The sequence below is a fragment of the Vicugna pacos genome, chromosome 25 (genome assembly GCF_048564905.1).
Source record: "Vicugna pacos chromosome 25, VicPac4, whole genome shotgun sequence".
NCBI classification, from domain to species: domain Eukaryota; kingdom Metazoa; phylum Chordata; class Mammalia; order Artiodactyla; family Camelidae; genus Vicugna; species Vicugna pacos.
In genome coordinates this window covers 1,762,310-1,787,005 of record NC_133011.1, presented here as the reverse complement: position 1 = coordinate 1,787,005, position 24,696 = coordinate 1,762,310, and the positions used below count along the sequence as shown (strand labels likewise).

The 24,696-nt window shown below is 37.5% G+C and overlaps 1 protein-coding gene across 1 annotated transcript in view; it reads right to left on the bottom strand.

Moving 5' to 3' along the window:
- Nucleotides 1-2,609: 2,609 nt before the first annotated feature.
- Nucleotides 2,610-24,696, bottom strand: part of LOC102537131 (pleckstrin homology domain-containing family H member 2-like) — an 85,563-nt gene continuing 63,476 nt past the window's right edge. Inside the window, exons 23-30 of the mRNA XM_072949423.1 lie at nt 24,057-24,212; nt 21,941-22,038; nt 15,730-15,871; nt 10,525-10,670; nt 9,348-9,477; nt 8,502-8,588; nt 6,003-6,140; nt 2,610-4,741 (exon numbers count right to left, since the gene is read on the bottom strand). Of these exons, the coding sequence (XP_072805524.1) occupies nt 4,559-4,741; nt 6,003-6,140; nt 8,502-8,588; nt 9,348-9,477; nt 10,525-10,670; nt 15,730-15,871; nt 21,941-22,038; nt 24,057-24,212 (1,080 nt within the window). The 3' untranslated portion in view covers nt 2,610-4,558. The remainder of the gene's footprint in view (nt 4,742-6,002; nt 6,141-8,501; nt 8,589-9,347; nt 9,478-10,524; nt 10,671-15,729; nt 15,872-21,940; nt 22,039-24,056; nt 24,213-24,696) is intronic.

Here is a 24,696-nt window from a genome sequence, read left to right as displayed (position 1 = left end):
CACTTCTCAGCCATCTCTGGAACTACCCAACATTCAGTTCTCAGGGACTCTGCTAGGGATTCCTTAGGTCCACATAGTGAGACAGGGAATTAGCCTTTTCCAGCCACTGCCACTGTTGAAGAGTCATCTGATTTCTTTATTATTATGGTAAAAAACTCGTAACACATACCTTCTTAGCTATTTTAAGTGTACAGTTCAGTAATATTAACTGTTGTCACATTGTTATGCAAGAGATATCTGGAACTTTTTCATCTTGCAGCGTGGATACTGTATACCCATTAAACATTAATGCCCACTTCCCCCTCCTGCAATCCTTGATAACTACTTCCCTAGTTTTTGCTTCTATGATTTTGGCTACTGTAGATATTTCATATGAGTGGAATCACACAATATTTGTCCTTTCTTGATTGACATTTTGCTTAGCATAAGGTCCTTGAGTTTCATCCAGGTTGTAGCATGTGATAGGATTTCCTTCTTCCCTTTTTTTTTTACATCTTTAAACAATTATAGATGAAATTCTCATTTTTAAAAATCATGCATTAATAGGATTTTTCTTTTTTAAGGCTGTGTAATACATCATTGTATGTATATTCCACATTTTCTTTATCCATTTATCTGTTGATGGACATTAGGTTGCTTCATGAATAAAACTGTGATGAACATGGGTGTGTAAATATCTCTGCAATCCTACTTTGAGTTCTTTTGGATATATACCTGGATGTGGAATTGCTGGATCATATGGTAATCCTATTTTTTATTTTCTGAGGAACCTCCATATCATTTCCCATAATGGTGGTACCATTTTGCATTTCCACTAACAGTGCCAAGAGTTCCAACTTCTCTGCATCCTCTCCAACACTTCTTGTTTTCTGTTCTTTTGATAGTGAGTGGCCTCTCTTGATGGGTATGAGGTGATATGTCATTGTAGTTTTGATTGCATTTCCTTTATGATTAGCGATGGCAAGCATCTTTTTCTGTGCTTATTGGCTATTTGTGTATCTTCTTTCTTCAAGTCCATTTCCTACTCAGGTTGCTTTTTGTTGTTAAACTATATATATGCTGATATATTCTGGACATTGACCCCTTATCAGATATATGCTTTGCAGTTATTTTCTCCCAGTCTGTTGGATGCCTTTTCACTCTGTTGATTGTTTCTTTTGACATGCAGAAGTTTTTAAGTTTGATGTAGTCCCATTTATCTATTTTTTATTTTGTTGCTTTTGAAGAATCCTCTGATTTTAATAAAGCCACCAATAGAACCCAGCAACACCTTCAGAAAAGGATGCCACTCCCCCCACAAACCCTGTGAATTAGAAAATTATGTTAGCGAAGTGTTGGAAGGAAGGGAACTGTATTTCCCATGCTGGGATGAACATTTATGTCTTATTTTGGAGTTATTTGCTAATAGATGTTGCCCGTCTAAAAGTTTTTGTTTCCTGCCTATTATTGGACCCAGAAATACTTAAAAAGCATCCAATGAAGGTTTTTGGATTGATGTTGATTATAAATGTGCCTCCAGAATCACTGTGACTATGTTCAATTTAGGTAAAATTAAGCTCAATAGGGAAAATGATACTATAGAGCGAGTGTTTATCTCATCTCCTCACCTTAGCCTCTGCCCAGGCCCAACCAACTCTTCATTTAGAACTGACCTTCCCACTTAAATGCCCAAGAAGAGCTTGAGTCTTGGTCTCAGTGAAATATGGACAACTCTTATTTCACCCTAAATCTCTATGTACAGAGTTTACCTTAATTTGGAGTTTAAAATTGCTCTCGTAGGGAGAAAATAGAGGGAAGTTTGAGAGGAGAGGCAATACCTGCATGAACCCGTCAGCAGAAAAGCTTCTTCACGTTGTTACTCCTGCTCTTCACTTTCTCTTCCTTAGTCTCCTCATTTCTGGAGCCTTTGCTCCACAGGAATCAGCCCAGAGACTCTGCATTGAGGAAGTCCAAATTCCACGACAGCTGGGGATGGGTAGACAGGTGAAATGTGTTCTTGGCATCCCAGGAACACATAAAGCCTGTTTCTAGAGAAATATGGTTAATATGGTTAATTCTTCAGGATTATACTTCAGTACAATTATGGGTTACAAGTATTGTTCTAGGAAAATGACTACCATGTATTTTTTTTCCTATGGAAAAAAATGTCCAAACAACCACTAATAAACACATTTTTCAAGCAAAGACTCTTTGTAAGTTATAACTGCCTTTTCTTTCAAATTGAGAGTTAAACTCATTTCTGAACTATGGCAGTATTTGACTTTAAGGACACACACACACAGAAATCCAGAACACTTAAGATAAACTTTTAGAACACAGTCTAATCAACTCACCTATATGAAATAAGCTCCATTAAAATTTTTTGAAATCATGGGAGAACCTCATGATTCACACATATCGTACATGTGTCAATGTGCGTACATACATATCAAAATTACAATTTGCCAAAAGAGCTTCCTTTTATATGGATAAAACAAAGCAACACTGAAGACAAAGCAGGAGTGCAAGAGAAGGAGGTAATAACTACCATTTTCACTAGTAGTACACCTCAGCTTTGACAATGAAAACATTAGGTATTTCTTGAAGATTATTCAAAAGATAATGCTTGAAATGGGTTTTGTAAATCATTTATTATGATTGAAAGGGAAGAAAATGATAGGAGACAAATATTATAATTAAACATGTAACATTATTCTCTTGTAACCAATCATAATAACATACTTTGAATTTTTTAAATGGCTATATAAGTAATTTCCCAGAAAATAAAATTTTCACATCATCAGTTACAGAAAGTTGATTTCTTTCCATCAAAATATTTTATCTCTGCTCTCTATCAAAAATAAATGCCAAGTCTAGGGTACTACCGTTTCAGCTAAGCCTTCACTACTTGGTTAAATTAGAAGATTTTGGAGGCGCACTTACCAGATGGTGAACTAACTACTGCCTGAGAATAAAGTCCTCACACATATGTAACAACTCTGCCAAGCCTCTGGCTTACCAACCAATGATTATGAAATGGTTTTCTGGGAACTCAGAAACTCTACTGTATCCCAGCCAAAAGACTCCTGAGAGTCACCAAACTGGTAGCCAGCTGATTCTCAAAAATTAATTTGCTTACACAGTGATGGTTGGGGCTCAAAAGATTTAGGGGAAATAGTAAAAGGAAATCTATTTCTATGGGGGTTTTGACCTTTGTCATGACCAAAAAGCAAAATTTTACTTGATCAGTGTATTTCTTGGCTCTGTCCTTTCTAAGGATGCTAACATTGGATGGAACATTTTAAAAAGGCTTGGTGTGAGAACAGGACACTGCCATACGGAGAAAGCAGCAAAAGAGAAAACATGAAGGCTCTGCCAACAAATTAATTCAGCAGCTAACTTTTTTTTCCAAATTGGTTAAAAAATAGCACACACAAAATGATAAATATATGTCCAAAATATAAATATAAAATATTCTACACATAAATAAAATTAAGTATACTCATGATTACCTCTATAATTAAACATTTTTACAATATAATTTTCATGTCTTATCACAGTTTCATTTTTATCATGAACAATAAGTACCTAATTTTGACACATACTGGAATGTACTGACCACTTATGTAACTTAGTAAAGTAATACATTTCTAGATTGTATTAACTAAAATGTACCTCTTTTGACAGAAGAGTTCCTTTCTCTTTTCTTTTAAAAAATATTTTTGGGAATTTATTTTAAAACTATAATTAGAAAGGACTTTATAACGCAAAGCTTTAAGAGTTGTCTTTGTTTTCAAAGATATTATTATTTAATAAAGCAAGGTCAAGATGACCCAGCACCCATGTAATGAAATGTGGGCAATATTCCAGTGAACTTGGGTTATGCTGACAGCCAAAGAATGTCAGGAATCACGGTCTTGTTTTAAGTTTTACACTCCAGTGATCTGAAAAGGTGACAGGGTACACTTTCTAATACCACACAGGGGTTCTGGTTACCTACCTCCTGTTTTCTCACACAATGCTTCATAGAGCCAGAAGACTTACTGTTCTTGCTTTAAAATTTACCCTTCAACACCACCCTGCAGGTGTTTCTTACACCGCATACTCTACTTCTTTCTAAATACTGTTTCATTAATTAAAAGCCCACTTAATAACAGTACTTAATTTTTTGGCAGTGAGCATTTCCAAATCATCAACTGGTTTGCCAAATGAGAGTTTGGCAAAACTCCCTTGAATCTCCCTTTCTAAAAATTGTTAGCTTATTTTTTTAAAAAAGAGAAAAAAGCCATATGGCATGATGCATCTGATGGCAACGGAGAAGGCGATGGAAAAAATGATGAATGCTAACCCAATTAATTAATCTAAGAGAAAATCAGTATGTGGGAAAATTTTGTGTTTATGTTTCATGAATAGCATTCGTTTGAATATTTATGAATCAAATAAAGTAGTAACCCCCATTATTTTTAAAGAATGGAATACTACTGTCTGGGTGCCCTGCTGCCAGATGTAAATGAACTTATTTGGAGATGACGCAGCCATTGCTTGGAGGAAAAGGAGTGGATGCTCAGACCCCTGACTTTCAGAGTAAAGTGGGGCCTTTGGTTGGTCTGCTGCTTGACAGAAGGGGCTGGCTTCCCATCACCCTGGCTTGGGGACCCCGGGTCCGAGCTGAGAGCAGCGCTGGAGCAGAGAGATGGTGAACTGCCTTTTGCTGATAGAAGTTGTTTATGTAGCTGGCGATCAACAGAGTGATTTCAAGAATCTAGAACAAGAAAAGCAGAAGTGTTATAGTCCTGAGAAGTTCTCATCACTTCCAAGAGAGAGTGAAGAGTTGGCCATGGGAAGTCTCCATTTGCAAGTGCCCAAGCTACCAGAATTCCCTTTTAACCAGATCAAACAGTGCAGTACAGTTGATATTTGAACAACACAGGGGTTAAGGGTGCCAACACGCTGAGCAGTCAAAAATCCATGCCTAACTTTACAGTGGCCCTTTGTATCCACGGTAATTCTGTATCCACAGTTTCACATCCGTGGAGTTAGTAAGCCATGGATCATGTACTAATGTAGTATTTCCTGTTGAAAAAAATCCATGTGTAAGTGGACCTGTGCAGTTCATACCTGTGCTGCTCAAGGGTACTTGTATGTTCAGCACCATCAAGGCACTGACCTATTTTTCCATTACTTAAGCCAGCAGAAAGAGTGATAATTAAAAAAAAAAATCAAATTTAGTGGCAGTATTAGAAAATGTGACAGTCGTACAATTCTATCAGTTATCTTAAAGCCACATTTGTGAATATATGAATAAGAAATTCAGTGTATTTTATCAACTCTTTATTTAAACTAAAGCACTGAGTGTGCCATGATCTGCACTTACTATCTGCCTTTACTTAAGTACAGATTTAATTAAGAGACATATACGCCATTTTTTTAAAGGTTCAAATTCTAAAAAAAGTAGTCTCTTTTGGTTGACAATTTTAAGATGGTTATAGTTTTAGAAAAATTAATTTCTCATGTTTTTTCCTAAAATTGGAATTACATGTTAGAATGTAGCCCTTTTATTTATTGCTTTTACTTATAGACATTAAAACTATAGCTTGCTAAAAGTAGTAAAGAAACAAGTATATTTTAATCATAGAACCTCACTCTTCCCACTAAATAAATGAATAAAGCAAATTACTCCAAGTAAATAAGATGATGTGTATAAAGTACCTGACAACAACTACGTAGGCCAAGACCATCTATTTTAAACTTTCTGTATACCAGGCACTGGGCTAAATACTTTACAGTTCCTTCATTTAATTCTTAAGCAAAAAAAAAAAAAAAAAAAAAAAAAAAGTTAGCATCATACCGCTCTTTAGATGAAGAAACCAAGACTTAGAAAGATGAGGTAAGCCAAAATTTGGATCTATGCTTGTTTGATTATAAGTAAAGCATGTTTTCCCATTGAGAATTTAGTCTTTGCACAATATATGTTTTAGTATGGGAAAAAACTAGCATACAACAGCGAAAAGGCTTCTACTCACTTTGGGTTTTGCCACGGCAAAAAGTAATTTCTCTGTTGGTTTGTCCTTTGAATGCGTATTGTTAATGACTATCATAAAATCATCTTGATAACCTCCAAAGGTCATTAGACTCTTGTACACATAGCTGACTATTAACCTCTTCAAAGAGAAGAAAATGGAAATATGTTACACACTTTATTTTCAAAAAAAGTTGAGAGACGATTAACAACATTTATCTCCATTAAAATGTGGATACAATCAACCAACTACAGATTGAAAATACTTTAAAAAAAAATTCCATCAGGTTCCAAAAAGCAAAATGAATCTGCCATGCACCTACAACTATTTACATAGTATTTACACTTTCTATGTATTAGGCTGATTATCTTTCTATGTATTAGGTTGAATCAAATGAAACTATGCTTTTTAAGGTAAAAAATGGCCAAATATTGGCAAATCCATACAGTTCACCCTGATATATATATATTTTGATAAACATAGTGTCATGCATAACTGCTTCTTTTTAACATTTTGCTTCTTTTCACTCAACATGTTATGAACATCTTTCCATGACAACAAATGTACTTGTATAACATTATAAGTAATTTTGTAGACATTTATTTAGATTTTATAGACATTACTTATCTCCTATTGAAGAATACGTAAATCTGTTAACTATCATAAACAATACTCCAGTGAGTATTTTGGGACATATTTCATAACACACATACCTAATTATTTCTTTGGTCATAAACCTCAACAACTGAAACTGCTATCTCAAAAAAGTAAGGACAATTTTGAGACTTTTTCCAAACTCAGAAAGGTTATACTTATTTACATTCCCAGCATCACAGTCTTGCTAATGCTGGAAATCATCATTCTTTTGAATCACTGCCAATCTGACTGGTGAAAAGTAGAATCTCACTGTTTCAAACTGAATTTATTTGATTATTAGTGAGATTAACATTTTCAAATACATTTATTGAACATTTGTGTCTCTTCTGTGACTTGCCCTGGCCCATTGGTCTACTGGTGTGTTCATCATATCCTTACTGATTGATATGACATCCATGTTCGTAAAGGATATTAAACCTTTGTCATATATGCAGCAAATAGTTTCCCAATATACTAAAATAACTTTTAAAGTATAATTCAAAGGTGTACAGCCTAAAAGTAAAGGAATCTGTTTGTCTAATAATGAGCTTGCAAGACTGTGAGTAAACCATTGCATCATTGAACGCCTCAAGTGCTACAGCCCAGCAGTGACTACTTCCTGGCCTGTACATCCATTTCCTGGGATCTAGGAATTGGCTTACTTAGCTAAGGTAACTCAATATTGGTGTACAGTTTCTGTTCACCTTAAGTCATTGATTTTATAATCTATCTTCCAATGATCTATTCAAGAACTAAAAAGCATTCAAGGAGATATAAATGCCTTCAAAAAAGTTTTTCAACAAGAAGAAATAGTTACTATAACACTAAAGGATGGTCTGGTTTCCAAGAAATCCTCAGTGATCCTGACTACAGCCCCAGGTAGGCAACCCACAGGTGAATTTAGCAATCCCTGCTCACCAGGCTAAAAATAAAGTGCAAAATTTTTAAAGTAATGTGACACATAGAAAATATGATAGAAAATGAATTTCAGATGAATAAATGAATATATACAAAGCTTGTTTGACTTCATATTCAATCATGTAAAAAGGTCTAAGATACTGTGTATGTACAAGTGAACTGGTAAGTGATATTATGAGAAATTACAAACATGGTTTTAGAAGCCTTAGTGAAACAGAACTTAAACTTTGGTGACTAAAATTTCCACTTTAATGTTATCGTAAAGATTTTCATTTTACACAGGAAACAATCCTCCTAACACTATAAATGAAGTCATTTTGCAAATACAAATGATTGCAATTTACTCATGGTATCGTAATATTTTTCTTATACACAATATATATATAACCTGTCTAATCTTACTTTATTTTTATTTTTAAATTTAAAAAAAAATTTAATTTTTAATTTTTTTAATTGAAATACAGTCAGTTACAATGTGTCAATTTCTGGTGTACAGCAGAATATCCCAGTCATGCATTTACATACATATACTCATTTTCATATTTTTTCCATTAAAGGTTATTACAAGATATTGAACATAGTTTCCTGTGCTATACAAAAGAAACTTTTTGAAGAATCTATTTTTATTTACATTTGTAAATTTCAAACTCCCAAATTTATCCCCTCCCACCCCCTTTCCCCAGTAACCATAAAATCGTATATTAAGTCTGCAAGTCTGTTTCTGTTTTGTAGATGAGTTCATAGTGTCCCTTTTGTCTAATCTTGTTTTAAAAGATTAAATGGTAATCATTGTTGTATTTGCAAAATGACTATTCATTATATAGTATTTGGAAAAATATTTTCTCTGTATGAGAAAAATCAAATTAAGGTATCATTCACCTTTTATTTACGGTACACTGAGCAATGGAAATAGGTGACTCAATGTAAAACTTAAGGATTTAATCTTACCATGGAGCTGTATTCTAAGATGCTTAAACCATCCTCATGTACAGCCAGCCACAGGAAAGTACTCCCAAGTGATGATGGGTTTATGGGCTATGAAGAGGTGAAAATATGCCATATAATAAATGCTAAGCAAAATTACAGAAATATTTTTCAGTCTAAATGCAACACAACATTTGCAAAAACAACAACTTATTATTCAAAACCTTGCTTGGGGAGTAGGCAGTGCAGCTTAATGGAAAGAGCAGTGAATCTGATATTAAGAGACCTGGGTTTGAGACACAAACCTGCCATTTATTAAATGTACATTTAGACAAGCCACTTAATCTAACCCCTGGCAGGGTTCGTCTCTTCTTCTTCAGTGTTCCTGCAGCACTCTGTTCATGTCATTCTTAACCGTGTTCACCACACAGTGGTTGTTTCCAGGCCTGTTGCAACACTAGTTCTGAGTTCCCGGAATTTGAGTAGAACTGATCTGAAACCATGGGCTTATGTATCCCTAGAGCTTAACTCAGTGTTTGGCCAACAGAATTCATAAATACTAAACAAATGAGGAAACGAATGAGAGTAAATGAGTGAATGGATGAATGAAGAAAGAGTTCAGCTGTTGTCTTCAGTCCAATGATTAAGCCTACTGAGTATCGGGAATGATTTAAGGGGCGGGAAGTGGAGCAGAGGAGAAAAGAGAGACGTTGATGGCTTTCCTGCCCTTTCCTTCATGTCCCTTCATGATTTTCTTTAAACTGTTGGGAATTTCCTTATTTTTCTTTTAAAAGGCCAAACATACTAATCCTGGGGTTACTGTTACCGTTTTGCATTTTACTGAACTGAATACCAATCATTCTTTCTTACTCTTGCAAGAAACAACTTGGCACCAAAGAATGGCCACTTCCTGGCTACTGTCAAATAAATTCGCACACAGTCAGCAGCACTGTGTCCCCGGAGGGCCATCCATCTGGTTGACAGGCGCTGGCAAAGCTGCCTAGAAAAGAACAAAAGCAAAACACAAAATAAAAAGCATGAACAGTGTATCATCCTCCCAAGATAAAGCTCTCCTTGAGCCAATCTGAGGCATCACGGGCAGACCTACTCATGACCTGGATGAAGCTGTTGTTCTGTGACTCCCGTCTCTCCACCATCCACCCCTTGTCCTTTTAGTGGCATTCTTTTTACCAAATTCTCATACTATTAGTGCTCTCAGTATGATCCAGGTTCCCCGTCCCCCAACCCCTTCAGATAAATTTTAAAAATCTGATAGGCTAACATCAAACCTTCGAATAAATTAGTTCAAAAGTTAATTTCTTATGGGAATAACTTTCATTCTTATAGAAAAGTACAAGAAGTTGAGACTGAAGAATGAATCCTCAACAGCAGAATTTTAGGTATGACCAATTCTGGTTTGGAAAGATGTTGGATGCAGGGGAAACCTCTTAAACAAAATCATGAAGGCAACCACTTATTCTACATAGACAAAGGACTGATCTCAAATGTTTCTGTTTTAGAAAACTTCTTGAATTGGATTTGCCTCTATTTTTGAATTACAGCTTTTCTTTATATGCTTTCAAAAATAATAACTCCAAATTAGTTGAGTTTAATTAAAATTTTTATACGGAAAATGTAGTGTAAGAAGATAGTTTATTTTTACTCCAATTTGTTTATAATGTAATACCCTAAGAGAAAAAAATTTTTGGTAAACATGTCATAAAATTAAATATCTTTTTGGACAATTTTTTCCTTTTTTTATTGGCAAGATTAAGTTGGATAAGAATGGAAAATCAAATGAAAAACAGATCTTCTGAATCGGGTAAACTTTTTTTCATTAAAAAAGTTTTAAATCTAGATACTAAAATTTCTAGGCACATCTTAAATTTTTTTAAAAAACCTATAACCTCTTGGGAATCAACAGCATTAAAAAACTCTTGAGAAAACTGTCATGTACAATCTTATCATCTTTAAAATTTGAACAGAAAGATATCACCGGAAAACTAGTGTGCGTCCGCCCTCTAAAGAGTTACAAATAGTTCTTTACCTTAACTGTTCTTCAGAAGAGTCATCTCTATACCTTTTAGGATAAATTTTCTCTATGACTTGTTTTAGAGTTTGATTTGTTTTGCACTGATTATTAATATGCCCTGCTGGAGTTGAAAAAGGTCTCTCAAAATCTCCAATTTCCACCTAATTGGAAACCCAAAAAAGAGAAAATACAGGATATTTAAAAAAAATTTTAGAAAGAAAATTAGCTTTATTTTTTCTAAAAATTCTTTATAACATATAATACATAAATCTATTTGTCATAATCGTGCAATTATTGAACTTATAATCACATATAAGGACTATTATTAAAATCTAAATTTCATTTGAAGTCTAATTATGGAAAAAAAATCTATAATTTAAACATTGCAGTTTCATTTCTACATTAGCCACCCAAGGTTAATAACTGGTAGCATGTGCTAAAGGCCACTACTGTACTATTGTCTATAAAACAGCACTGATAATTTTTCATTCTTAAGGTACTATTTTAATTGATAATAATAATGCAAAGTAGAAGTTTAAAATGAAAGATTAAAAAAGTTATAAAGCTATGAAAAATCTTTAAAAAGTATTACTTAGACTTTTTAGGGGTCTCTACTGAATATAACAGGAGCAAGTACTATATTCTTATCATTTTCTTCCTAGGTTTTCTCCATAAATGTTACTATACTCATCCCGTCAATCTATCATCCTGTTATTCCTGGAAATAAAGCCCTTCATTCCCCTTTCTCCCTGAATGAATGTTAATCCTTATTTCTATTAACAGGCTACACAGAGGCCAACCCACGCAACCACCTACTCATCCATCTCTCCATCTGCTCACATCCACCCATATATTCATCCAAACCTATATTGAGTCTTGAACCCAGTTTCCTATCCTCAAAGAGTTTACTGTCTAGTAGGGAAGACTGAAGAATAAACAAATAGTTGTGATAAACTGTGTTAAATGCTTTGTCCAGGGTACCAGAGAGGGCTCAACAAGTGAGACAGAGTGGGGGACATTCAGATGAATGTCCTACTGAACATCCACGTCCTTACCTGCAGCACTCCCCAACAAGCAGCCGGAGGGTTCCATCAAGACTGGGATGGTCCCATCTCAAAAGGGCCCTCTGCTGGCAGGTAAGCTGTTAGCACGACCAGCCTCAGATTCTGACCCCTGTGACTTCCCCATCTAGTTTTTTTTTTTTTTAATTGAAGCATATAGTCAGTTCTTAATCTTACCAGTTAACTGTCTAAATTCCTTGGCTGAGCTTCATCCTTACAGTCTATTCTCATAACTTTCTAGGTCCCTTGACCCCACTTGTTGGCTTCTTGGCTTGGCTTTGCTGTTCAGCTTTTTCACCCTCATCTCCTATCTAGTCAGGTATCATCCTAATTTCCTCACACCAAATAAAAGTTGTCCATCTGCTCTTCAAACACACCAAAATCCTTCCCCCAGAGCAAGCTTTTCATTGGCCCCACCTATCAGCAGGTAGTACTCAGCAGCGCTAGCTGTGAAACCTCAGACCAAGATTTAACCTCCAAGGATATGGCAGTTGGACAAATAGTAGTTACAAACGTACGAGGCCAGTCAAGGCAACTTTGGCTGTTAGAAAACCCTCCAGTGGGACATTCAAGCTCAGTGTCTCTCTCTCTCTGGCTCCTGGCATACTATATGGCATAGAATGAGCACAGTAAATATTTGGAAAATAACTAAAAATCAACTCAGATCATTCCCAATATGCCTCCCATCAACATGACACCTTACCAGACACTTTGAACAACAACTCATGATCAGCTCAAAGAATTTCCTAATTAAGACAGATTATCAACAAGGACCTGCAGATACTCAAATCGACAACAGAAAGAACTTTTTTCTTCTACAGAGCTCAGATTTCCTCAGCATGTTTCATTTATCTTCACAAAAACTACTCTGAGGAAAAGATCAGAGGTATGGCTTAACTTTCCTTTTGCCGATGAGAAAGTATACTTCTTAGTTAGTAATGTGCTCAGAATTTTCTATGTGTATGGCTTTACCTTTCTACCCCTTCCTCAAATTCCTTTTAAAAATGTTAGAGGTATGTATCTCCAAAGTATATGGTAATTTTTCTTGGAGAAGCTTTCTTGACAAAATTAAAAGTTAAAGTAAGGAGATGAATTTAAACTTTAGTAAAAATGAGAGTGATTTTAACAGAGCATCTGTGCCTTTGGAGAACAAAACCAAGAATGGCATGTGATAAGGAATCATTCCTAATCCTATCACCAAGAAAAAACGTGACTAGTTCTCCTTTATTCAGCTTTTTATCACTTGCAAAAAGGGAACACTCAGTGTAGCACTAATGCTTTCAAGTTTGGATGACCACAAGATTGTTATGATAGTACACTAAATTAGCAAATGTTCATTCATCCAAGAATATTTATGGAGAATGGATTGTGTGTAAGGCACTGTTCTAGACACAAAGATGAACAGGGATAGTCCTTGCTCTCAGGAAGGCCACAGTCAGTGGTGCAAAGCAGGAACAAATAAATAATAATAAACCATTGTGATCAGGACAGCAATAGATACATTCAGGGCATCAAAAGAAACCTGGGTGAGATACTGAACCCGCCCAGGCAGAATTCAAGAAGGTTTCCTGGAATGAGTGACAGCTAAGATGAAAATTAAAGGCTAAGCTGGAGTCTGCAGGTAGAGGCATGGGAGTAGAGATGTTCCAAGCAGAGCAGACAAACAAGTAAAGCGTAAGAGGTAAGAAAAAGTGAATCACATACAAGTCAGGGGACTGTGCAGGGAACCAGAGGGTATGCTTTTTTGGAGCATAAAGTTCAGGGTAGGGAGTATTAAGAGTTGAGGCTGGGGAGTCAGGCAGATTTTAGACCTAAGCAAGAGAATGCTGTAGCTAGATTCACATTTTTACTGTATCTCCATCCCATTTACTAGGGTTGCTTAACAAACGAGCATGGCACAGTTTCCAGGCTGGACCTGAAGAAAATGGCAGCTTCCACTTCTTGTCTCTTCTGGGACATTGCTCTTGTCACCCAATCACTGTTCTGTGAGGAAGCATCAGCAGCCACTTGAAGAGGCCACAAGCAGGTGTCCCAGCAGATACCCCCAGCAGGAGTACCAAGCAACACCTGGCATCAGCCCCCAGACATGTGAGTGAACGAGACTTCACATGATTCGAGCCCTCAGCTGTCAAGTCACAACCAGTCTGTAACCGTTGCCAGCTGATGCCATATGAAGCAGAGATGAGCTGTCCCTATCTGTCTCTGCCCAAATTGTTATTCTGGATTGAGTCCTGGAGTCATTTGCTATGTGGAAACCAGTAACCTGAGCAATCTGTCTAGATTCGGGGTGGAGGATAAGAGTGTGTTGGGGGACCAGACCAGAGGAAAACATATTGGTTTGAAGCCTGATGCAGGACAGCAAGCAGGATATGATGATGGTCTGAACCAGAGCAACGGTGGTCAGCATGGAGAGGAGGGAACAGAGCGAAAATGGGCAGGGCATGGCGACTCGGGCACGGGGCAAGGGAGGGCAGAGTCGGTGACAACTCCAGGATTCGAAGCTTGTTTGGGGGATGGAGCAGAGGCAGTATCACAGCGAAGATGCAAAATGTGGAAGAAGAGAAGGGAGGACGATTAGTTCAGTTCTTGATATGTTGAATTGAGGAAGCCCATCAAAAAAACACAAGCCGGAGAGCAAAGATTTGTGAATTATGAACATAGGCTGTAGATAAAGAGAATGATTAAGATGTCCTGGCTGGTATGCAGAGTGGGAATACTAAATACTCTGGGGAATCTAAGATAATGACATATCATTTCCCCCTAATTAACCTGTGTAAAGACTGAGGCTGGGTGGAGACTGTGGGTTGCCTCTTCCAACCATTCTCTCCTCCTTTCTGAGTAATAAAAACCTTGAATTTAGGTGGGCTCATTGCCGCCCAGCTAAGACCACACACTCCAGTCACTCTTGTAGGTTGGCAAGGCCATGTGACTTAAGTTTTGACTAGAGAAACATCAACAGAAGTGTTCTGTGTAACTGCTGGGAAGTTTCTCAAAGGTAGGGGGGCATGCGCATATCCAGTCTGATGCCTCGAACACTGATGTCATGGCTGGAGCTCTGGCAGATCTCCAGGACCGTGAAGATCACAGCAGAATGGCAGGCAGGATAAAGGCCATGCCCCGAATGACTGCAGAGGCACCAACTTGCCTATCCCTTGTCGGGCAGGGGAAGATTTCCCCTCTACTTCTCTTGACTTCTTTTAGCTGGTCTAATAATTAAATAGACACAAGACAGATTAATAGGAGAAAAAAAACTATTTAACGCACGGAGGTCTCATAAAAACAGACTCCTGAAATGAACAAAGCAGGCTGCTTATGCATCATTTTTTAGACAAAAAGACAATTATTTATGAAAATTTAACAAAGCAAAGGGGCTTGTGCTGTGGTAGCAGGCTAGTGAAGAAGTAACAAAGTTTGTTTATACAGTTTTCTTAGCTTTGAATTCCCTAACTCTGTGGATAAGGGTGCTTTCTATCCTCCTGGTAGAGGGGGGACACCTTCACATGGGAGATTTATTTCCTGCTTTTAGGGGAAAGGAGGAAGGTCAGAGTGTTTTTTTTTTGTTTTTTTGGTTTTTTTTTTTAAATACATATCATTTTTTTTCACCAGCTGTTTCTCAGGTAACTTTAATTCAAAATAATCAATATGTCACTGAGGCATATTTTGGAGCATACTTCCCTGGACCCCACAGTCTCTTTGTGAGAGACAAATACGCTTCTGTTTTGATCGTCACTATTAATTCGCACATGTGTGGGTTCACAGACATCTGAACTTAATCTTAATTGATACAATAGATAATAGAAAGGGCTTTAGCTTTTTAAAAGACTAAATCCTATAAGACTACTGAACGATTTCCACACGGCATCAGCAGTCCCACTGCTCAACACTCAAACTCCTTTATTAAATGCAAAGCCTACTGGGATACTTTCAGGAGAATTAAGAAATTAGGTTCTCTTTATGGAATATTGCCTCATTCTGCATCACTGCAATTGTCAGCAATGGAAGTCACACTGTAATTATAATGCCTGTAATTTTTAAGGTGTTAATCACAGCAAAATGAATTTAGAATTAGGAAAGGTATATTGTTTTACTACATTTAATTCAGGGGAGAAATTAATATTTTATCTTTACAAAATGTTACTCTATATAACGTGGAAGTTACCTGAGCTAAAAGAGCTGTCATTTCTAACACCAGGTCCCTGTTCAGAGGAAAAAGTCCATTTATTATTTGATCGTTTGTCTGATACATTAACAGCAACTTTTCTCTATCAGTCTCTCCACGAGCTTGCATTGAGAAATACAATCTTTAAAAAAAGAGGAAATTTTTCTTTAAATGATATGCTTACAAAAAAAAGAAAGTAAAGAGAAATCTAGAGGACTGATATGGGGTTGTTCTAATAATAGTTCTCTAAGTGACACAAACTTACACCATTACCATCTGTTAATGACGTATCTCTGTACTTTATAATGTTTTTCTGCACACTGAGGAAACACTGCTTTGAAGTTGAGGTTGAAGGATGCTTCAATGCTATTTTTATGCCCTGAAATACCTTAATACCTAAGGTGTAACTGCGGAAAGACCTCAGACACCAATGGGCTGTATAAACCCAGTAAACCCAATTTTCAAAACACTCACGATCCTTCCTAAATACCTTGGACACACCAGGGAATAGAAAATGAACGTTTCAATTCAAAATCAACATCCAATGGTCAAGTGGGGCAGTTTTCTCTGGGAATCTAAAAAATCACATTTGCACATTTAAATGTTTTGACTTTTTTGGGCCACATTCTGATCAGCAGCCTTAGGCTCTCAAAAGTAGTTTACATGTTATCATTATTAATGGTTGAAATATGACATGGATTTTGTTCACCTGGGTCTTCATCAATTCAGTGGCCCTCTTTTTATTCACTGTGCTGTTTCTTTGTATGTGAGAATTCTGGGCTCTGACTTTAGGCTGCAGAGCAGGCAAAGAGTGCTGGAAACACTGTGACAGTGGGGTGGGTGAGCAGCACCGTGACAGCCCCTAATATTGTCATGACAACACAGTGGCAGGAAAAGAGAGATTCAGATCCATCATTTCTTCAGTGTGTGCTCGGCTAGCTACAACTGGATTGCCAGCCTTTTTTCTTTTCCCCTATTCACTTGAGGGAGAGGACACACTGTCATCAGTTACAGTACCGCTGGAGATAATTATCTCAAATAGCAAGGGATGAGAGGGCAGCAGGTCAGAATCTTGGGGGAGGCATGGTGGGTGTACTTGGAAAAGCTCTTCTGATAATTCTTTCTGTTCACGGCAGCTTAAGAATCACTGGTCTGGGCTGCCGTTCAGAGTGGTGTCTTGAAAAAATTATCTGTGACTGCATGATGGCAAATTGTTAACTGGGAAAAGAACAGGGCTGTGCAATAGAAATAGATTCAAAATTCAAAATGATGTCAGCAGAGGGGTATACAACAAGGGACTAAGTTTAAAATGAAAGCCCTCCCTTTTTGGCATGTGAACATTTTTGTACTTAGCTTACTTTCTCCACTTACATTAAGAAGCACGTCTTATTCATCACTGTGATCCACTAGGGTTTAGCTAAGCGTTACCACTGGAAGGGTCTTAGTAAGAGTTTGGATTGGTCATAAAGTTAGGAGGGAAAACAGAACCAAATGTTCAAATGGCTACGGGCAAGGAGAGCTAAAGTTTACTTTCTGTCATTTCTGGCATGCCAAGAAGATAGAACCTGGGGAGGAATACTGAAGCACTGTAAGAGAAAAGAGAAAAACACACAAAAGAGAAAAACAATTCCAGACACATACCTAGGAATGCAACGCATAGGAATCATGGGCTCAAGCCCCTAATGGAACAGTCTGGGCTCCAACAACTATACATGAATTTGGAGAGACTAGAGAGGGGATCTAAAGAGTCACAAAAATGACCAAGAAGTCAAAAATTAAATCCACGAAACTTGAATAGACAAGGCTCCAGGAAATGTGCTCTGAGTCTCTCCCAAGATGACCAGCTTCCAGCTGCTGCCCACCAGCCCTAAAGGGGCCTGAAGCAGAGAGTGGGCTTCCGTCACAGCAAGGAGGGTGCAGGTTGGACAGCGAGGGGTCTTCCCAACTGTCATCCTCCTCACTTGACATCCAGGAAGCTGAACACCGTGGGATGGAAGTCACACTGCCATGTGGACCAGTGTCACCAAACACACGCTGCTCCCAATCCAGCAGAGCTCTCAGCACTGCTGGGTCATCCTTTTGCTCGCCTCCAACTGGCTCCGTATTTCATGCCACAGAACATTTATTTCCTCCTGTCGTCTTTCTCATTGTCGGGTAAACTTACTGAGGAAGCAGCCTGCCTCCACTCCCCATTTCCCTTCCTTCATTCCCTTGTCCGCATGGTCTGCTGACAATACTTCACGCAAATAAATAAACAAACAAACAAACAAACAAATAAATGAAATAATGCCGTTGTGGCCACTCCCCCCGCCCGTTCTCTTCCTGCCTCTGTGGCTGCCGCCTCAAGCCCTGTGCTCAGAAGTCACAGTCTGCAAGGCCTTCGTCCATGTTCCCACAACATCTTGTCACAGTCATGAGAGGAGTGAATGTTGCGATGCTGTAACATTCACAGTAGGAGCAGATGTTGCTGGGGTACCTGCTGGGCGGCAGACTCTGATTCAAGTGCTTTACATTTGCCAGCATTCAGTCCTTCAGGCAACCCTGAAGGTAGGTACTGTTTTCATCTCCGTTTCACGACGAGGGTACCCGAGGCGCAGAGATGGCAAGTGACTTGCTCAAGGCTGCAGAGTGACGGGGGGGCAGTTTCTCTCCAGAGCCCTAGTTCTTCACTCTCCTGCCACACTCTTATTGCTACAGCATTAATCCCACTGCGAAGAATTCGTGTCTGTCTCTCCCTAGAAAATGTAAGATTCTAGAGGGCAGGAAAACTTCTGTTCACCTTTGAATCTCTAGGGCTTCGACAGGAACTGGCACTGGCAGACACTGAACAGATGTTTACTGCATGAAACAGATAAATGGTAGGCAGAATTGCTAAATATGGGGATTATTTGCCCATAAAAGCATGAAGAATCCCCTTTCTGTAGCATTTGGTAAATGAGTTAACTCTCTAAACTTCAGTTTCCTCATCTATAAGATGGAGATAATAATGACCTTGTGGTAACTGCTCAAAAAGTGCTAGTTGTTTACTATAATAATAATGATAATTTTTATTCCATATATTTTTATAATATGTTATTATTATTATTCTCTAGAGGTTTTTAATCACAAGAGTCTCTTCATCCTGGAATTTTTTTTTCCTTTTTGGGTGTGAACATGAAGAAATGAGATAAACTAGGTGACCAGTCAAGAGGCTTCTTGACTTAGGATTCAGTGGATTGGGTGCCCTTACCATCAGCAAGGGTGGCAGAGATGGGAACGTTAAACTATGCTCTGGAAAATAATAAGGACAAATAATCATTGAAAATAATCTTTTGTTTCAAGGGGGTGGGGAGGAGTTGTTCTCTGCAGGGAAGGACCTTTGTCAGTTTTGCTTTGTTAAAAACATGTCTTGATTTTGCAATTTTAAATACACAGAAATAAACCAAATTGAATAAGCAGCTTAAATATAAACAGAATTTAAATGTTAGTTTCCAAATGGCTGTCTAAGAAAACAAGTCCAAAACCTATAAATTACATCTTTAACCACTGAATCTACATAATTGAAATTCCATAATTTACTAATTATGGAATTAATATACATTAAAAACTCCATGATAGAGAGCTGATGTCTGAGTTTCGCTTATGACACTTACTACAGTGCTGCTTGACAGATGAAGAATCAAGTCCTTGGCTGCATGATAGACTGATAGTTCCCCTCCTAAGTGTGTCACTGGAAATTAGAGCTCACTGTCTAAGCTATTTACACACATATGCAAAGCACGACCATATTCAGAAATAGTACTTTCTTATAGTTGAGGCTGTCCAGCCATTTCAGACCTCTGTTAAAAATTAAACCTTATGGTTGAGCTGCTTTTTTTTTCTGACGTCAAAGATATTGTCATGAGGCTTTTTTGTTGGTGTTGTTGTTAACAGGCAATCTTTGTTATGTGTTATTCACCACTGTCTTTGCCCTTCCTGGTGGTGTTTGCTGGACTTGGTGCATTACTCTTATGTTTTTCAGACCACTTTTCTCCACTGCATCCAAATTTATTTTGGTTCCAACTGTGGCCGTCATAGTCAAAATTAGTATGTATTCAGCATTCATAAGTTACATATTATTAGGAATAATCTTAGACATGGAAGTAATTCCATTTAGTGCCAACAAAACCAAATGAGAATTTCTGAAGCTTTTCTACATAAAGATATATGCAGGTCAGATCCAGGAGCTGGCTTCCTTCCACAAAGATAAGATCAAAAGACATGGGCATCAACACGGACCTCTAGGTCTGTGCTTTTTAAAACTTAGTATGCGTAAGAATCACCTACTTAAAACACAGTCTCCTGGGTCTTACCCTCAGAGATTCTGACTCAGTAGGGCTAAAGTGGGGCTGAATAATTTGCATTTCAACGTATTTCCATGTGACACTGATGCTGCAGGTCCAGGTCCACATTTTCAGAACCACTGCCCCAGTGGTCATAAAACTAAAACAAGCATCTAGAAGCTGCAAGTCTTCCAGCCTGCCGTTCTTGCCAGTCACCAGAGGGCCACAGATGAAGACTGCCATCAGTGGAAACAGGTTCTCCAGGAGCAGAGCCTGTGAGCCTTCTATCATCTGAGTAATCCTGCTCATCTCTAGGAATACATGACTTTAAAACCTTAGATACCAAAGCTGAACCGTCACCTTCTTGTTACTCGGAACTCTGGCAAATCCCCACAGCTCATGAACCCCTGAACAGAGAAGCTCCAGTGGCTCACAGCCACCATTTATTCAGATCAAAGGAGTCTGTTCAAGCAGTGGTGACCCTTTAGCGCTGACTGTGTGAGAGGAGTCCTCAATATGAATGCCCAATATTTATGTAACTGCTCCTCTAGTAACAGACGTAAGTCCTCCCCATCACACACTTCTTTTTCACTGTTTTAAAAACTGCTAGAATACTCTTGCTTGCTTATATGGGTATTCCTGTGGGATAAACTATCAGAAAAAGAAATCCTGAACTGGATCGAAGGCTACTACATTCTTTATGTTATATAGTACCCTTACATTTTACATTCCAATTTCAGATCTATGAACATCTTCCAAAAGTAGACCTCTGAAAGAAGTCAAGACTACACTAATAATTCTACCAGGATCTTAGTCTAATATTTTAAATTCCTTATTTTATGGGGTATAAGAGCTAAATAAAATAAGCAAAATATGTTTTTTTGTGGGTTTTTTTAGTATAGTTACTATGACCTGGTCAGTGAACACTGTTTACTAAACACCACCTTCTGCTAATACATGGAAGAAAAGAAGACATTTTTAAAAGAGAAGAAGAAAATCTGGTGTCTGACCATATGCCAAAGTCTATTAAAACTGTATTAGTTGAGAAGTTATGTGCTCCAGCCCCATTGGCTTTTTCCCAGTTCCTGAAACACTGTGCAGCCTCCCTCTAAGGCTTTTGAACATCCTCTTTCACCCATTTCAATGCTCCCACTCCCAGCCCCCTTCTGACCTTGGCATAAGTATCATTTCCTCAAAGAAGCCTCCGATGTCTCCAGTCTAGGTCAGGCTACTTGCTACGTAATCTCACAGAGACATGCTCTTTTCTTTCAGAGAACTTTACATATCATTATATACTCATTACAGTTACTGGAAAATTAACAACTCTCTTCCCCACTAGCTTGTAAATTCCAAAAGATCAGGGAGTGTGTTTGTTTTTATTATCGTGCATTCAGAGCATCTAGCTAAGTGCCTGGCTTATAGCTGAAGCTTAATAAATACAGAGAGAATACAAAAGAGTAAGAATGAATGGACATGAATATATCACTGCTAAAAGACTTGGGCAAACATAAATATCTCTTCTTACTACAGATCTACAGTAGGGTATTTGAGCATTCAGTCTGATGAAAAGTGTACTAACAGTGTTAATCGAAATTCTGAAAGTGAAAAATTCACTGTTGTATCGACTATCCCAAATGGCAGATATTTGTCCCAACAGTTTTCTTCAATCTTTGTCCAAATGCTTATTTTTATAAAATATAATTACTCATGACATTAAAAGACTAGCATTAGAGACAAAATTTTATGTGACAAGTTTCTTCCTGCAGAAGTAGAGTTAGCATTTGTAGGACAACAAACATACAAATAAATATAACTTTTAAGGCTATTCAATAGGAAACTGAATTGTAGGTGCATGATTTGAACGTACGTGTGTGCACTCTTGCTGTGGCACTTGGCAATGCGTTACATACCTGTTTTTATACGTGAGACGCACAGTTCTTGTACCTTCCCATTTCCCAGGCTGCTGTTCTTTGGAAGCCTGTTCCCACTTAGAAATAATGTCACAAATCTAGAAGGGAAGTGGAAAACGGAGACTCAATATTTTTCACATTGGTATTTGTTTTTTTAAGACAAGCATGTCCGTAGATTAAAAATTTTCAATGCATGTGATCAAACTAAATGGACTGAAGCTTTCTGTTTTAAGCCTCTGCAGCTTTGAGTTTAGGATTTAATTATAAATCACTCTTTGGTCCACTTATTAATGGACACACATTAACTTTGGACTATGGCCATGAATTTTTTACTTGAAAAGGAATCTTAATGAAGGACTGCATGAGACTGGAAACAAGAAGATTCCAGGAATTTTTTCATGATTTAGTCACAGAAGAAGAAACTTTTCTACCTTCTGAGTTTATAAAGATTGGAATAACTGAATGCCAAAGGAATCAAATATAATCTTAATATTTTTTTGATTGGGAAAGAACAAAAATCCTTCAGGAACCAAATAAATGTTTGTTTTATTAACTGGTCACTTACAGAATTATAAATAAAAGTTTTCAAAATTATGTGGTAAGTTGTTATTCACCAAAGCCCCTAACATTTACTGAGCCCAAGTCAACCAAAAATACTAGCTTATCTTCTTGACTAATCATTAAGAACTGTGCTCTAGGAGCGTCTGTCTCAAAAATCTACATTTGGAGTTGTTGATCTTAATATACTGGGATATACTTAGAGCTGAGAAGAAAAAGACAGTCATTTATCTAGATCTCTCAATATTCAGGTGAAGAAACAGGTGGGGCTGTGGTGGCGGGGGAGGTGGGATCATATTTTCTGATGAACACTGCTAACGAAGTAAGTATGAGCTTCAGCATATCCTGTGGAACCCCATGGAGACCTAACAGATCGTTCCGCAAGTGGAGGGAGGCTTTGGGAGTCAGATGAAAGTACTGATGTTTCATATGCTCTAAACTCATGGGAGATTCCCCTGCTTTGCTCTAATTCTTTAATCTTCAAAGCACAGAAATATTTTCACTCTGTAACAAAGTACTTATTCCCAAGAGCAATCAAGGACAACCTCAAGTAAGAGGGTCCAGACCCGGTTCCAGCTGCTTGATTTGTAGTAAATCATTTTCCACTTTGTGCATCAGTTTCTTCATTTGCAAAATATGTAGGTTATTTCTCTAAGATTCCTTACGGTTCTTTTTCTTTTGTTTCTTTTTTCTTTTTTTTTCCTCGGGGGGAGGTAATTAGGTTTTTTGGATTTTTTGAATGGAGGTCCTGGGGAGTGAACTCAGGACCTCATGCATGCTAAGCACACGCACTACCGCTGAGCTATACCCTCCCCCCTCCTTACGGTTCTTTATTCTATATTTTTAATTGTTGCCATCACTAGATGGAAACTTTAATAAAGTTATTTTACTCTGATCTAGAAAAGATTTTTAAAGAATCTTCCAATTCTCTGTTTTTGCTCATGATTTTCGTCATGCCTGGAATCCCTTCTTTATTTCCACAGGTCCATTTTCTACCAATCCTTCAAAGTCCAGTCAAGCTTTTCCCTAATTTCCAACCTGAATTCAATCTCTCGCTCTGTAGAATGTTCACCGCACTCTTAAAGCATGTATCACATTCAGATTTAAGGTTATCAGTGTAGACAGCTACTCTTCCCTAAGCAAATTAGAAGTTCACTGTGGGCGGGAACTGTTTCTGGTCCTTTTTTATATTCCCACAGGGTCTGGTCCAGCTCCTGGGACACAATAAACAGTTCAGTAAATACTGCTGAGTGAATGAATAAAATGGAAAGCCATTTTATTAGAGCTTCCACATCTCCACGCTTTTTAGCCTAATATTTAGGGTATTATTATTATTATTATTATTATTAATCCTCTTCTTTAACATGGAGTATGCGTGTGTGCACAGATTGTAGTCAGAATTCTATGGCTTCAACAAAGTCCTGCAATATTTTTTTTTATTATGAAGATTAGATTGTTTAAATTTTTGGAAAATTCTTGAGCTAAACTATTTGCAAATAGCAAAGAGTAGCTTCTTCATGTTTGAGGGGTCTGCCTCCCTAAAAGGAGTTAGTTTTACCTTGATATTTCCTTGAAGACAATGCTCTAAATCCCTGCCAGAAGGATCATCTGTGAACAATGCAAATCCAGACTGTGCTGGCTTCCTCATCCCTGTATCCTGGTTCAAAGTATTCAAAAATTCTTCCACTGTGGTGGATGCATCAAATCCAACGACCTAAACAGAAATAACAAAGTTGTTCTCTTAATAAAAAGGTATGCACATTTCAAACTCAGATTTCAGTGGGGAAATAGGGCATACTTGATGCATGATTAATGATAACATATATTTATCTAGGTGCTTTAACTTTTTTTTCAAAGCTCCACGGGAGAAAATTAATGTCATCTTAGTCATTAGCTTGCTGTAAGAATTCAAAAATCTTGGCTTCAGCCAACAGATATGAATTCAAATAGAAAGATCATTTGACAGCTATAAACATCTTGCAGAGATATTATGCCAAGAACTACAGTACAGTATGTAATCTTTAAGCAAAGGAGAAAAAATAAATAAACAAGAAATGCACTTAAACAAGTGAACACTTTTATACATTTAATTTTTGTTTCTTTAATATACAGTTAAGTATCTGAATTCCGCGATAAAAGGCTTAGAGCTGCAAAGACTAATTGCTAGCTTTGGAACACAGTTGCTTCAGTTAACACGC